Raw genomic sequence first — 14,701 nt, 5'->3', positions numbered from 1 at the left:
TATACGCAATTATGCAGTGATGTACGGATAGACATAAACCATCTTTGGGATTCCGAAAAAGTTTTGGGCGCTCATAGTTTCACACAATATATCTGTCAAATAAAACTAAAATTAAGGAAGAAATACAAAAGAATGCTGCTCATTTCAACTGTTGCAAGCTGGAAAAAAGTATGTTGTTGTTTTGTCCTAATAGAAAAAAATAGATGAATAAGCAACTATTATTTTTATGTTGTATTTCTGTAATAGTCTTTCAGAATTATAATTCTATATGATAATTTATTAAATATTGATTTACTATTCTGCAAATAGTAATGTAGCATGTGAGATGAATACACATATTTGTGATTCGACAGTCCCCTTCTTGACAGCCAAAAAGCTGTTGGCTATCTAATATTTCTGATTCTTCAAAAAAAATTTTTTTTAAATGTCATTGTGCCAAGAATATCATCACATGAATGAAACGTTGGTCCTAATTCAGTTCTTGATATAGTTAGTAAAATAATAATCCGATATTCATTATATTTTTTTCTATAAACTTAAATTTAAACGTAGTTTGCTGGTGAATTATAATCTTTTAACATTGTTAATTATGGTTTATTCTCACATTTCAGACGCAACGGGAACGCCCCTTTGTGTTGCTTCTGCTCAAATGGCGATTTTGCGTGAACATGATTCCTAATAAATAATCATAATATATGATGTTCTAGCGATAATCAACATTTGTCAATAATACTAGTCGCAATAGTGTTATTACTATCCTGTCACGGTACACAAGAAAGCCTGAAAGTTAAAATCGTTTTCGTTAATTTTAATTATAATATGCGAAGCTAGTCAGAAACCAGAGAGACAATGCTGCTGGCTTCTTTGCTGAGATTACAGTTAGTTTCAGTTTTACTTACGCAGCAGATACATAGGTCCAAATAGATGCCTCTAAATCACCCTCTCTTTCATTAACATTATCGAAGATGCCACTGTCCATTGCTGCACGCGACAAATAAGTACAAAATAACCCTTATTTATTTCAATACTTTTATTAAAACTAAGGAAAGGATCCTGAAGAATCAAGAGATGTGTCAGACAAAACATTTATTAAAACTAAGCCTAAAGCTAACGTTGCATTTATAAAATCCAAGACTTATAGGTGGACCAAACATGTTGCCTACCTTTGTTAGTTACCCAGGCGGTAAAAAACAATAATGTTTAAAAGCTCGTTACACATTAACCAGTCGTTCATATAAAATGTTAAGAATTTAGAGTTTAGACGTATGTGCGTAAATTACTGTCACCTTTTTTTGTAATATATTTTTATAAAAAAAAAATTATAACCAAAACAATCATATTACAAGGCTATCTAAACTTAATTTTTACCAACTTTTAAGAATAAATTTTGGAATTCAATTTAAAGAATAATTTACACGGTATCCTAAACTGATCAATCAGTTAATTTTTAATGCGTTTTCGTGTCACCAGTTAAAGTCAAGTATATGGTAAACTGGTCATGGTGGTATGTGAATTATACAAAAAATTGAATTTAATCTGTTCCAGTACCATATGGTCGCTCAATAACGTGCAGTATACCGCAAAATATGAATTATTTAAATTTTTGGTTTTACTCTAAATTGTTTGGAAGTTTAATGTATGTATTACGTATTTTATTTATTAAACCTATAAAGAGATCGATCATCAAGAAATCTTATATACGTGGATGCTTATAAATCTTGTTTTATTTTCCACTTTTACGTATACAACAAACAACTCATACATCGAAAAAGTCAAGAATCAATGCGACTATTTTATGTATCTATTACTATTAGATATAGATAAATTTTATGGACGAATCTGTAAGGTGCACGAGAGTTTTGTAAATTTTGGATAATAATAACAAAAATGTATGCCCTTTGACTTCACAGCTCGACTCTTTATGATCTCGTGCCAACTGCCAATCTCTTTTCTTGTTGTAAATAAGCGAAACTTATATTTTGTGGACCGTACCATTTCTCTGATACGCCAAATGTATATTATATCACAACTTACCTGTCTTCTACGTTTTTAATTAAATTAACGGATTTGACAAAAAAGCACAATTATGTGTAGTATAATTATGGTAATACACGTAGTCACTAAGTGGGAATAATTATGTTGTATAGTATATTGTATGCTGAAGAATCGGAGAAATCGACGAAAATATGTTCATAGGCGGAAATGATATTGAATAAGAAAATATTATAATATATATTTTTTTAATCTCAATCATCGTCTCTATACTCAGACGCTTAAACCTAGCGAGATTATCCAGTGTCAATCCACGACTTGATACGGTTGTATACTCTATATTAATGATTCATCGTATATATTTTAGTTTCTTGCATTGGAGAGATCACGTTCATATTGAAAACCTTCTAAGCTCTTTTTAAACCGTAAGAATATATAGTTGGAGTACATTATTTACATGTGGGTGTGGCTATTGACGCCTATTGTTTCTTTGATTTTGGATTAATTTCTTTTGTTTTTGTTTTATCTTTTGGCTTTACGAAATTTAAAGGTGAGTTATATATGCCGTCTCCAAGCGCATATCTGCTCGTGAACCTTTTTTTCTCTTGTGTTTTATTTATTCTTTTATTGACTTGCCCGTGAACTCCGAACTCCATGCAACGGCCTTAGAATTTACGTAATTGTCCTTCCCTTCCATGGTCATTTTCTAATCTTTTCTTCTGAAGAAAAACTATACTCCATTTCTTTTTCACTTTCCAACATATTTAAGTATGCGGTGAGTAATCTAATTCTTTTAACATTTTAAAAACAAGCTAAACAATAATTTGTGATTAATCCAATATTCTAAAGCTTACCAGCTAGAATTGATCCCAGGGAAATCTAGCTTGACATGCGATAAAATCCTAATATGACCTGTATAGTTCACTAGAAACCAAAAGTAAAAATATAGCTTGGCATGCAATGTAAACATGACGTCGTGTACATATAGTTATTCATATGCTCTAGATATATGTGAAATAATAGAGAGGTCATGGGTATTTACTGTTATGTTGCTTCATAAATTCATAGAGATTTTTTTTTTGTCTCTTTTCCCATTCTCTTGTCCAAACCAATTTGTTATCATTACACTAGACCACCATCCAATCAGCGTTCAACATTTGGATGCTAAATGAATATCTGTGCACATGCATATATATTATACGGTATATCAAATTAAATACAAATGTCAGTGATGATCACATGTATATTATTTATGTTAATAGAAGGAGCCAATGATTCTCGACGATCTTCGAGTATTACCTGGAAAATAAACGTTTGTACCAAAACACTATCTTACCGACATAGCTAATGAATGTTTTAATAATCTTATATATCAGAGCCCAAATAGACCGAAAATGAAATACAATTCAAATAAAATAAAATGGATAAAAACCCATCATCTTGAAAAAATGCGTATTATGGAATCCCACGCTGAAAAATAGAAAGGGAGTATTATATTATAAGTTATAAATGATAAGAGTCTCAACTAATTGTCAATTGATTTCGATATGCGAAATCAGTTTCTTTAGATTGATCTTTCGGTATTAGCAAGATGGATACAAGATTTCTTGAAACTCAGGTACAGTACCTATCTCTAGAAATAACATGTAACATAACAGCAAAATTGCAAAACGGTTCTTGCAAGACTTCTAATCCAATCTCACAAATTTGGACAATGGAAACGTTGAGGAGTTCTTACCACTTGTGCTATGAACTATTTGCAAATTAGTCTAGACTAAGGACTAAAGAACACTTACGGAATTCAGATGCATGAAAAATTATTATTTGCAAACTACTCTTGGCTCTTCTTTCCTAGGAAACTTTTATTTTTGTGTGATGTTCTTACTTCTTGCTCACCAGCGAATGTCTGGCGAGTATAAAGCAACCCCATACTTGATTCTTGCCAATGATGATATGTCATATTCTTTCGACTATGTTCATTGATTGAACAAGAACTTAAGCCGGAATACAATGTCGGTTACGTTTTCTACAATTCTGGTCTTACAAAATTTCGTTTAATATATAGTTTCGGTTTTGATTTCGTTATTCCGGTTAAAGTGGTTCAACTCACGGGTTTTTTTCTTAATTGTTCTGAGCCTACTGAAAAACAGATACAGTCAGCGGCTAAAAGCTTAAACCGAATCAAAACATAAATGTATCCAAATTTCGATTCGGAAAATTTACCCAACCCTATAAAAAGTTCCTTTTTTTGTGTTTTGGTTAAAAGGGTTAAAATCGAAATTACAAAGCCTAACCAAGATCCCAAACCAGACTTGGTATTAGTGATAAACCGAAAATGATCTGTTTTACAAAAACCGGTATTAACCGGTGGGAAGAAAAGTGTAACGCGACGCGACCAAACCTTTCGGAGCTCCGCCGCTCGCCGTTCTTCGAGCCACCAAATCAAACCTATCGCCTGACCAAAACGAAACCGATACTATGAAGAAGGTTTTGAATCTTACTTATTGGTCCGACGACAATGAAGGTTATGATGACCGTCGAGTTGAGAGAAAGAATCGATCTCACTGACAAGGAACGGCAAATTTTCGACGTGCTTCTCGATGCTCTCCACGAAAATAACCTCGATAACCGGCTTTACGTCGCCAGTGATTGGGTGCGCGACAAGGTACTCTCTTTTTCTAGATTGCGTGAACATTGACTGATGCGCTCTGGGAGGATTTTTCCTTTGGAAATTCCTCTTAAAAAGTGTTAATTTGTGGAGAAAAAGATTATTTGAATGTTAATGTTTGATTCGTTTTTGCTTGCAAATTTCTTGATACGTGCAAGGAATATTTTTCTTCCAAAGTGGGAGAAGAAGTTGAAATCCATATTATTAAAAGGTCTTGGAAAGTGTGAAGCTTCCTGCTGCGTCTGATTCCGACAAGCTTTCTTGCTGTTAACTGACTAGTTTTTTTTGTTGTCCTTGTCAGTAACCCTGAGAATCCCAAAAAACTGGAGACAGGAAAGATGCGAACTTTATAGCCAGTGGATAGATTTTGTGCATTTGAGAAAGGAAGAAGATTACGGCGAAAATAATCGTTTTCCTGGAAAAGTGGTAATGCTCCTTATTCATTCCCTTAGTGATTTGGAGATGTAACTTTGCTTCGAATGCATAAACACAAACTCTCTCTCTTTAATTTTTTCCTACTTGTTTTGCATAGTAATTTGCACCCCAGAAGAGGACGCTTATAGGAGAGACTGGACTATAAAGTATGTATAGTTACTCTCTTCTTTGTCCAGTGAAAGAAGTTGCATAACGTAACAATGATATGAGTATCACTGAATGCAAATTGTGACATCTTTTCTGATGTCTTGTGTTTGATAGCTTATTCTCCGGTCGATTCGCTTCGGTATTTGTGTTTCTGTTTTTCGTTTTCATCTCTCTGTTGTTATGCTTTTGTCAGTCCTGGCTAAACAGTTGCCATTAAGAGGTGCAAAGTTTGGCTTTACTCTGGATGAAGAACTAAAAGTAGCTCTTGCAAGAAAGATTTGCAGAGAGCGGATCGGATACGAAGTAAGGAAGTTCACTTCTTACATGCTGCATTTAACTGATTTTTTCTGGCAGGCTCTCACTGTTAAAGGTTTTATTTTTTACACAACTTGATTCTCTGGTGCAGATCGATTTGATGATATCTGGAAACAGACCATGTTTCAGCAGTTACTTATCTTTCTGATTTCAAACTATTTGGGGTTGTCTTTGCTCTTCCCTCTTCATCTGAGCCTGCACCGACAGAGAACTGTGGCAGGTGTATCTCTTTTTCTAGTTTTTGACATTCGAGACTCTGTGACACTGCTGGTCCTATTTTGCATCACACGTACGTATTGCTTCTTTAGCCTCTGCCGAGCCTATATGGAAGCTATGTGGAACCTCATTCAAACACCTGGGCTCGTTAACTTCAGCGTGAGTTCTAAAAATGGAAAACTGGTACCTTAGTTTTATAAGTATTTGAGCTCTTTTGGATTAGCTAAAAGCTTGAGTTTGACTCTCTAAGCTAACAAAATGAACCCATTTCCAGGTTCCCGTTGTCAACGACTTCTTAAAAATCTCCATGAAGCGGAAGAGGAGTGACGCTGAAACAGTGAGATATGTTTGCTAATGTTCAATGTCGTAAAACCCCAATTGCATCACTATCAATGGTAACATAACCCATCTGCTCCAGGTTTATCAGTGTACACCGTGCCGCAGAAAGATTCCTGTCGTTGATTCTTCCTCTTCAGTCGAGGAATTCAGCACAACCGGACAAACTTGACTGTGCTACTGACGCTCTTGAGCACTGGGAATCCATCTCCTGAAATGTTCCAGAAGTCCCGGCTGCATCGAAAATAAGACTAGTCACAGGTAATCCTCAAAATAGCAACCTTAAAAACTCGAGGTTATAGTGAAAGAAATCGCTATTATGTTATTAAGCGATGTTCTTTCCGTTACTTGTATGCGTATTATAGGAATTTTAGTTTATAAATACACACTATAGCAGAGCACTATAGTGGGTTGTTTTTTGGTCCTACTCTGCATAGGAATGCATCAATTGGATGATACAAACAAAAATGAACAAACGAACAAAGACTTTGGGTGACTTTGAAAAAGTTTTTGACCATTGTTAAAGACTTGATGATTAGCTGATTCTTCTTACAACGCAAACGCATGGATCTTTTTCTCCACATTTGTTTTTTTTAGTTTATTCTTGCAATGTACATATCACTGGAAATTTAGGGTTTTTAACACACAAAAATGGCTTGATAGCTTGATACTGTGTTCTTAATATTTCATATGATACTAATTTCTGTATTATCTAATTTTCTATTTCTCAAGAGAAAATAGAGCGCTTACGCTCCCGTATATACATATGATACTATATATATATATATATATATATTTTCTTGGGCGAGATCTTTAAGTGTTCATCATCCGACTCTCTCAGTGAATACATCATATTCTCTCTCTCTCCCACTTTTTCTCGCTCTATTTTTCTCGGAGAGAGTCTGCTTAATTACATTTTCCCGGGGGAAATAAAGTCTGAAGAAAGATTTACACCTTCGTTGATGGCTCCGATGAAAGATTTCTTTTGCTGTCTCCGAGGAGGAAGCTCAAGTCAAGTAAATGAACAAGAACCACCGGCAAATAATGAGGAAGAAGAACCACCGGCAAATAATGAGGACGAAGGTGAACTTAGGGGATAATGCTTATAGAGATAATATCGAACTCCCTGACGATCGTGAATTTCCATGTTCCGTTTTCGTTTCTTCTTTTCCCTTCTTCGATTTCTTGGAATCGAGTTTCTTGGTTTCTGCTTTCTTGTATCACAAGCAAATCCGTTTTTCTAGAGTTGCCTTTGTTTTGAATTACGAGTAGTTTTGATCGTTTTTGACAGTCTCGTTCCTGCGAGTGAATCACTCACGTTATGCAACAAGTCTCAATCTTTTGAAATGGATTTAGGATTGTTGTTCTTCGTTAGCTTTCTTTCTTAGTTGTTAGTTATTCATTTACAGATGTACTGGATGTGGGTGCTGGAGTTACATTCCCATGGCGCGAAATCGTAGTCGGAACCCAAAACTTCGAGGAAACACGTTCTCTCGGCAAAGGCAAATTCGGCGAAGTCTTTCGCTGCGACTTCCCAAGAATTAATCAGGTATAAACCCGAAAGTCTTGTCCTTTATGGTTAAAAAACGAAACCCAATTGCTAAATTTAGCAACTTTAAAATTAATTAGGTTGGAGCTGCAAAGATTCACGATCATGCGAACCGAGCTGGTAATATTGAGTTCTTGGCAGAGATGAGAGTCTTCGGTGAAGCTTATCACCCAAATGTGATTAACCTTATCGGCAAAAGTTTCGGCGAACATAAAAGTGCCATAGTCTACGAATTCATGCCCAACGGCTCTCTTCACCACCACCTCTTTGGTACAATATCCTAATCGACTCTGTTTTACTTGTAAATCAATTTCTCTGTTTGTTCACTCCTCCTCTGTTTTACTTGTAAATCAATTTCTCAGTTTGTTCACTCCTCCTCTGTTTTTTTTTTTTTGTTTCTGGTAGCAAACGCGAGGCCAAGTCCGGGTCTACGGCAGGAAACTCAGGTCTTGGATTGGGGCACGAGGATGGGAATTGCTGTTGGTGTAGCAGAAGCTCTGGTTCATCTACACACGGGGGTAAAAGAGATTCACCGAGACGTCAAAGTCGCAAACATCTTACTTGATGAGAATTTGGCTCCGAAGCTGAGTGATTTTGGATTGGCGATGCAAATCATTAGAAATGAAGAAGGCGATGAGACGCCGCGCGAGATCAATCTGATCAAGGGAAGTCGAGGATACGTCGCACCGGAAACAGAGGAGCACATGTTGGTTTCGACCAAGTCCGATGTCTATAGCTATGGAGTTTTTCTGCTTGTGCTTTTCACCGGAAGGGAAGCTTATGATCTACCGAAACCTCGTGGGAAAATGAACATCACTGATTGGGTATGACTCAAACCTTTTTGTATCTAGGGTTTCGCTTTTTATATGTTTCGTGTCCCTTAAGTAATGTTTCTAATTTTTTTCTTCTTATGTTGTTCAGTTGATGCCAATATGGGGAAGAAAGGAGTATCTGCCTCTGGTAATTGATACTGCGCTCGGTTATAATTTTCCGGTGGATGCTTTACACAGCCTGTTTTTTGCTACGAGGATGTGTATAGACGCACAGGCACTTGCACGGCCTAGCATGGCGTTTGTGGAAAACATGATTCGTGAAGCTGCATCTTACCCAGTCACAGAGTTGATCCCGGTGATCGAGAGGAGGCATTCGATAGGTCACGCAGTCACAGAGCTGCTCCCGGTGATTGAGAGGAGGCATTCGATATAACATGTTTGATCAGGAGATTCGATTTAGGCTTTTCTTTCTTTCTTTCTTTCTTTCTTTTTTTTAGGGGGTTTTACAGAAACATATTATATACTACTTGGATTTGTAACGGATGGTTTTGCAACTGTTTCTACGATTTGAGACGAGATCAGGGTTTGGCCTTTTGAAACAATGCCATCTGAAAATAGCTCAACGTTGAGATCTTTTGTTTTCATTTCTCTCTGTTATGTAACTTTCTTCAAATAAGAGAGAAGCTGAGGGTGAGAAAAGAATCAGAAAAAGAATACTTTGAATATATATACACTAAGCATGTTTTCAAATTGTGTGATTTGTATAAATCTATGGAATTGCAAAATTATTTAATCTTTTCCACATTTTATGAATTGCAAATTTGTTTTACTTTATATAAAGTGAAAGTTCCTCATTAAGATTATTTCCCATGATTTTCTGGGTTCTTCATGAATTCAAAAACATATGCAGGATACATATACAAATATTTTAAAAATAATATCAACAAGAACAACTTTTGAAAAGTTGAAAGACTTATGTAATGGATTCTTCTTTTCTTATGTGCCATTTTTTTGTTGTCACAAGATTCAGGAAAAGAAGACCTGAACGCTAGAAGTTTTCAAAGACTTGCATACAGGACAAACGCCAGTGAATACGTCACATTCTTTACACAAACTCAAGTGCCTACACGGCACAAGTAACACCGATACTTCCTTGGCATTGCACATTTTGCATCTCATCCTCTGAGTCCCCATGTTGTTATTGTTGTTTGGATCAATGTATAATGAAGCTGCATCATCTATCTCGCTGTCTCCAAACCCTTCTTTGCCTTGATCTGCAGCAGCAATCACCTTGTTGTTGTTGTTGTTGTTGTGTGACATCGCTTGTTGTAGATTTGTCTTCAAGGCATTAACCACAGACTCGTTGTACTTTGCTCTGTAGTGCCAATTCTGAGCTTCCATTGCCACTTGCTTTATCCGCTCCACGAGCTCCTTATTCTTCTTGTTCATGTTATCGATCTCGAGATCTTTGTCTCGTAGCTTCTTGCTCACTCCTTCCTCTATTGTGCTGAGAAAAGACGCAATCTGTCTCTGTTTCATATCCCTCACTCCTTTCGCCATTTGAGCTGCCTGAACCAGACAGATACATTACAAATCCGAATAAACTTAGAGCGCAAAACAGAGCAAAAGCAGAGTTAATCAGTACCTGGATTTTGATGAACTGGTCAAGCTCATCTTTTTGTCTATGGAGGTCAATCCGAAGACTATCATCAAGTGACTGAAAGATTGGAGAAGCAGCTACAATGCTACCACTAGCAGAAGTCACCGAAGAGTTGCGTTCATCGTCATCATAAGATAGTCTAAGACCAGTGGAGACTAGGTTCTCCTTAGGGACTTCTTCTGGAAAACTAATGTTGTTCTGATTATAGTTCAGAGATATCTGAAGCTTCTGTTGTCTTTGTATATTACTAATGCTTTCGGCTTCCCTTCCTCTTTTGTTAGGCCGAATCATTGGAACGAGATTATCGTTAGCAAAATAGTTAACTGGATCAACAGTGCACCCACCTCCCACTGCACACACACAAAAAAAAAGACAGGATTCTCAATTTCTCGAGTTGAATAATGTTTTACTTTGAGATTAGGACAATTATGATAAACCAGAAACTTACTGGTTCCGAGCAAGTGAAGCTGATTGGATTGTGTGTTTGTCTGGTATTGCAACTGGTTCTCATTCATGAAAACCGGTGGTACAGTGTTTCCATTGTTTCCACTAAGCATCTTCTTCTTCAATGAATGGTGTATTTAACTATACAGACGGTGACTCTCTGAGTAGAATTAGAGTTACTAACACAAGTATGAAGCCTGCAATTAAAAAAGAAGAAGACATTAGCAGAGACAAATCAAGATTCGACCTGTCTTAAGCAACCAATTACCAATCTAACAAGATTTTCAAACACAGTCTATATAACTTTGACATTTTGTCTCCAAATACCAACTAGATTTACAGAGGAGAGAAATGTAAAGAGGACAATGCTGGATCATATAACAGATATGATGTTAAGTCTCTCTATTAAACCGAATCTAAGGAAAAAAATATAACCTTTATGAACTAATTTGTGCCTGATAAATCGGGACACAAAAGAGAGACAGATTGATTGATTGATTCATATGTTCAATAGTCAAAGCTCCAATATAAATATATATCTGAAGTTATTGAATTAAGGCAAATCTCTGGGAACATGGAAAGATGACAAAAGTTCAAAGAACGATTCATATAGCCCAGAAGTAGAAACCCTAATAAAAGAATTGTAATTTTCCAAAAATGAGAGCCAGAAGAAGAGGAAAAAAAAAATGACCTTTTTCAGAAATTTCCCACCAGATTCAGATTCATCCGATTTACCAAACCCTACTTTCCTTTCAGATCCTGCTAAGAAAGAAACAAATCATAATCATCATCATCATCGACTCTAAAAAAATAAGTTTGATTTTTCTTAAATCCCTTCCTTTTTTATCACATAGCCCAGAATTATTCAAAACTGATAAAAACAAGTTGAGAAATCGAGAGAGATAAAGAGAGACGAACCGATGATTCAGGATCTTGACAGAAAAGAAGATGCCTTTGATGAGATGAAACGGCTAAAGAAGAACAAGACCCAATAAATTAAAAGCCACAAAAAATTTCCTTCTTTTAAACAATATATATTAAGAAAAAAAAGAAAGGAAGAAGACAAAAGAAAAGAGGCAAAAGAAACGGAAGAAGAAAGAAAGAAAGAAAATGAATGATGATGGATGTGAGCAATTGAGCGGGTGCGATGGAGCGGGACAGTGATGAAGAAGTGGGGGAAGTTGGGTGCTAATTTCGATATTACTTGAATAACAAAATTACAGTATTATTATTAAAAAAAGTTTTTAAAATTGAAAAAAAAAAACAAAAAAAAATGGTTGATAAGTAAATGTAGACACCAAACAAGAACCGGTGGTGCTGCTTTCTCGTCTTTGCTTACGTCGTGAGTTGTGTATCTCTCCCTCGTTACGCCAACTTTTTCAGTTTTTCATTATTCCTTTCTCTCTTTTCCTTCTTTTTTGCTAAATCCGAAAAAATTATAGCCAAGTGAAATAAAAAAATTTTTTATATATACTTATTTTTATCCAAAAAAAAATAAAATATAATAATTCATTTAAATGACCCCTGTAAAATTTATTCATAGTACATTATAAACTATAACTGCCCCCGAAATTTTTTTCCTAGCTCCGCCACTGCCTTATTGGTTTGAATGGTATAACAAACATATTCATTACAATAACTGATCAAATCAAATGGGAAAATTAACGAAATGGTCGAATACCTTTTTAGCTTGAATAAGTTTCTGTGAAATAAACATAACACTTTGTGAAAAAAAAAAAGTTTAGTAGATTATGATGTATCTTTTTCTTGATGATATTTTTTTGGCATGTTAGTAGTACTATTTCAAAACGTGAAATGTGATAAGTAAACGTATGATAAATAGGTACTGTGATTAAATTGGCCGAATGAGATTACTTACTACCTCAAGTTATTTAACTTAATTGCGTTTTCTGATATATTGACTTCATTAATGAGGCATTTTTAAACATCTAAATAGAATACACTTAACAATACATTTAAATGTGAAATTGTTGACTAACGTAAATAAGGAATATATTGAAATCAAGATTGTTGACAAAACATATGGAATGTGATTAATTTCATAAGATAATACAGTTGAATGCACATATAGCAGTTGTGTGATCGCGTCGAAGGAACAACTGTTTATAAGTGCACATGGTTGATAATATGGCAACAAAATTTGTGATTAGAAAGCCTCATTTCATGTTTTCACATGTATCTAGTCAAAACCATGAGAGACTGCTCGTTTTTAAAAATGTATTGTTTGAAAATATGAATTTATTGTACCATTGAGAATTGAGTCCTTTTAATATTCTACTATTTATATTGCATCGACGATGTTACATGTGGAAATTTCAAATTTAATTCTCCCGAAGTCAATACCACCACGAGAGACGTTATTTAAGTATAATTCAAAGTAATCCCACCGATTAATCAAATGCTACGAATTGCTAGATAAATATGAAAAGAATAAAAAAAGACTAGAGAAATCAAACTCTGTCAAGCTCTTTTCACAATATCATGTCTCCCTCGTATACTCGATGGGAAACGATATTTGTATGGATTTAGTTATATAATGCAAAATGTATGTGTATACGAAGAGAGAGAGACTAATAATAATGAATAATCGTTTCACGTTTTGTCAGGAAAAAAAAACAAAAAAAAATAGTTTACACGTCAAATTCAAAGTCAGGACACGGATTCCATAGTGGGGAGAATTATGACAGCAGAGAAGAGAAAAGAGATGGTCAACTAACCCCTAGGGGTATTTTGGTCTTTTATGTTATCATGCGCGAGGGTAACGGAAGAAGAGGAAGGAGAAGGAGCCGTTTTAATTGCAAGTGGGACCCACGCGCTTGGTCGTTGGGCAAATATGGCGGGTAGATTTTTGGCGGGGATAAAAAAGTAATTATCGAACAAGGAAGCGAGAGCCCTCTTTGGTTTACTTACTATATGATATGACTTTCTGGAAATTTGGACCGGACCAAACCGTCACACGCCAGGTCTGTCGATTTTTTTTGTTTTCTTATGAATTTTCGTTGAAGAGGAAAATAAATATTACTTAGTACTTACTATACAATATTGCAATAATCAATCGTAAGTTTTGTATAAAAAATAATCTGGAAAAAGCATAGACTAGTTGGAAAAGAAGCAAACGGTGGGACAGGCTTGTTTTTATTTGTTAGTTGACGAGAATTTTATACAAAAATTTTCGATGATAACTTCAAACATGTAAAGGAATAATTTTTGGTTTATGATTTAGTTTGGTTCGTATTCAATTTGGTTCAGTTTCGGTTTTCTGGTTACTATAAATATCAGTAGGTTCATAATCCATCGGAGTTAGTAGATGGATATATAAACTGTTAAGAGAGTTAAGACCCGTTTATGGAAGAAGATATACTAGTTAGTAACCTTCGTAAAATGGGAATATCAATTAGATGTGTGTTTGGAAAAAGAAAAAAGCAAAAGGTTTTTCTAGTGGTTGCAACCACACCGACGCAATCAATTTATTATGATGTGTACCATCTTTTGTAACGTTTACACGATATCCAATTAATATTTGGTTGAAGATTTGTTATGTTTATACGATTTAACTTTTGACTATGTTTACCAGTGCACATAACCTTTGCTTTCCTTTCAAGTTGTTAAAAGAGATTCTCTCTATTCAGACTGTTTCTTTAAACTCATTTGTTGACCTGTCTTGTAACAAAGAAACTGAACTTGAACCAACCAAAATTAACGGAAGGTAAGATACCTTGAACATTTCAATTAATTTAAGAGACTAATTTGAATAAAAATTTCGGTAGCAAATGACAAAAAGAAAAAAAGATGATAATTTGCGTATATTTCATATTTGAGTCAAATCGATGCAAAATTTTCTAAAACTATGATGTTTCTTCTTGCTACAGACCGGAACTAGTATCTTTTTTTTTTTTTTGGTCTGAAGACCGGAACTAGTATCATTCTCTCATAATGAAAGTAAACAAAAATCCGAATAATATTAACTCTCGTTGTGCCCGTCAGTATGGAGATTCATGCATATATCATCTCCATATTATTAGAACTTTAGTAAGTGTCTATTTTGCGGCCTATGAAATGTTTGAATCTATGCTTCTCAAGTTTTAGCTCAGTATAATTAACTACTAATCTAATGTGATGTATGAAGATCAAAAGGACTACATAAA

The 14,701-nt window shown here is 35.0% G+C and overlaps 2 protein-coding genes across 6 annotated transcripts; one reads left to right on the top strand and one right to left on the bottom strand.

Annotated features, from left to right (window-relative positions):
* Positions 1–4,418: 4,418 nt before the first annotated feature.
* Positions 4,419–9,276, top strand: LOC18993812 (serine/threonine-protein kinase PBS1). Of its 5 annotated transcripts, none has more exons than XM_024152728.1 (11): positions 4,419–4,657; positions 4,962–5,086; positions 5,193–5,241; positions 5,436–5,545; positions 5,649–5,932; positions 6,048–6,110; positions 6,192–6,370; positions 7,519–7,658; positions 7,739–7,928; positions 8,064–8,482; positions 8,580–9,276. In XM_024152728.1, the coding sequence occupies exons 9-11, from the start codon at positions 7,802–7,804 to the stop codon at positions 8,862–8,864; spliced, it is 831 nt and encodes a 276-aa protein (XP_024008496.1). In that variant the 5' UTR covers positions 4,419–4,657; positions 4,962–5,086; positions 5,193–5,241; positions 5,436–5,545; positions 5,649–5,932; positions 6,048–6,110; positions 6,192–6,370; positions 7,519–7,658; positions 7,739–7,801; the 3' UTR covers positions 8,865–9,276. The 5 variants fall into 5 exon arrangements, with proteins under 5 accessions (XP_024008496.1, XP_024008498.1, XP_024008500.1 ...); XM_024152730.1 differs by having other exon boundaries at positions 5,193–5,545; positions 5,649–5,777; positions 5,866–5,932; XM_024152732.1 differs by lacking the exon at positions 5,193–5,241.
* Positions 9,277–9,404: 128 nt separating this feature from the next.
* On the bottom strand, positions 9,405–11,710 carry LOC18993811 (probable BOI-related E3 ubiquitin-protein ligase 2). The gene is made up of 5 exons (XM_006417377.2): positions 11,454–11,710; positions 11,227–11,294; positions 10,540–10,732; positions 10,077–10,441; positions 9,405–10,000 (listed from the first exon to the last, which is right to left on the bottom strand). The coding sequence occupies exons 3-5, from the start codon at positions 10,646–10,648 to the stop codon at positions 9,458–9,460; spliced, it is 1,017 nt and encodes a 338-aa protein (XP_006417440.1). The 5' UTR covers positions 10,649–10,732; positions 11,227–11,294; positions 11,454–11,710; the 3' UTR covers positions 9,405–9,457.
* Positions 11,711–14,701: the final 2,991 nt, after the last annotated feature.

This window comes from Eutrema salsugineum, unplaced genomic scaffold (genome assembly GCF_000478725.1).
Source record: "Eutrema salsugineum unplaced genomic scaffold, Eutsalg1_0 scaffold_5, whole genome shotgun sequence".
Classification (NCBI taxonomy): Eukaryota; Viridiplantae; Streptophyta; class Magnoliopsida; order Brassicales; family Brassicaceae; genus Eutrema; species Eutrema salsugineum.
Note: the sequence above shows the minus strand (reverse complement) of the source record. Positions and strands in the feature narration are given on the sequence as shown.

Excerpts from the sequence above, each read along its gene's own strand:
- LOC18993811 (XM_006417377.2), bottom strand. The coding sequence starts at position 10,648 with ATGCTTAGTGGAAACAATGGAAACACTGTACCACCGGTTTTCATGAAT. Across the intron at positions 10,442-10,539 it reads GCTTCACTTGCTCGGAACCA|TGGGAGGTGGGTGCACTGTT; the intron begins GTAAGTTTCTGG and ends GTGTGTGTGCAG. Across the intron at positions 10,001-10,076 it reads ACCAGTTCATCAAAATCCAG|GCAGCTCAAATGGCGAAAGG; the intron begins GTACTGATTAAC and ends TGTCTGGTTCAG.
- LOC18993812 (XM_024152732.1), top strand. The coding sequence starts at position 7,802 with ATGAGAGTCTTCGGTGAAGCTTATCACCCAAATGTGATTAACCTTATC. Across the intron at positions 7,929-8,063 it reads TCTTCACCACCACCTCTTTG|CAAACGCGAGGCCAAGTCCG; the intron begins GTACAATATCCT and ends TGTTTCTGGTAG. Across the intron at positions 8,483-8,579 it reads AAATGAACATCACTGATTGG|TTGATGCCAATATGGGGAAG; the intron begins GTATGACTCAAA and ends TATGTTGTTCAG.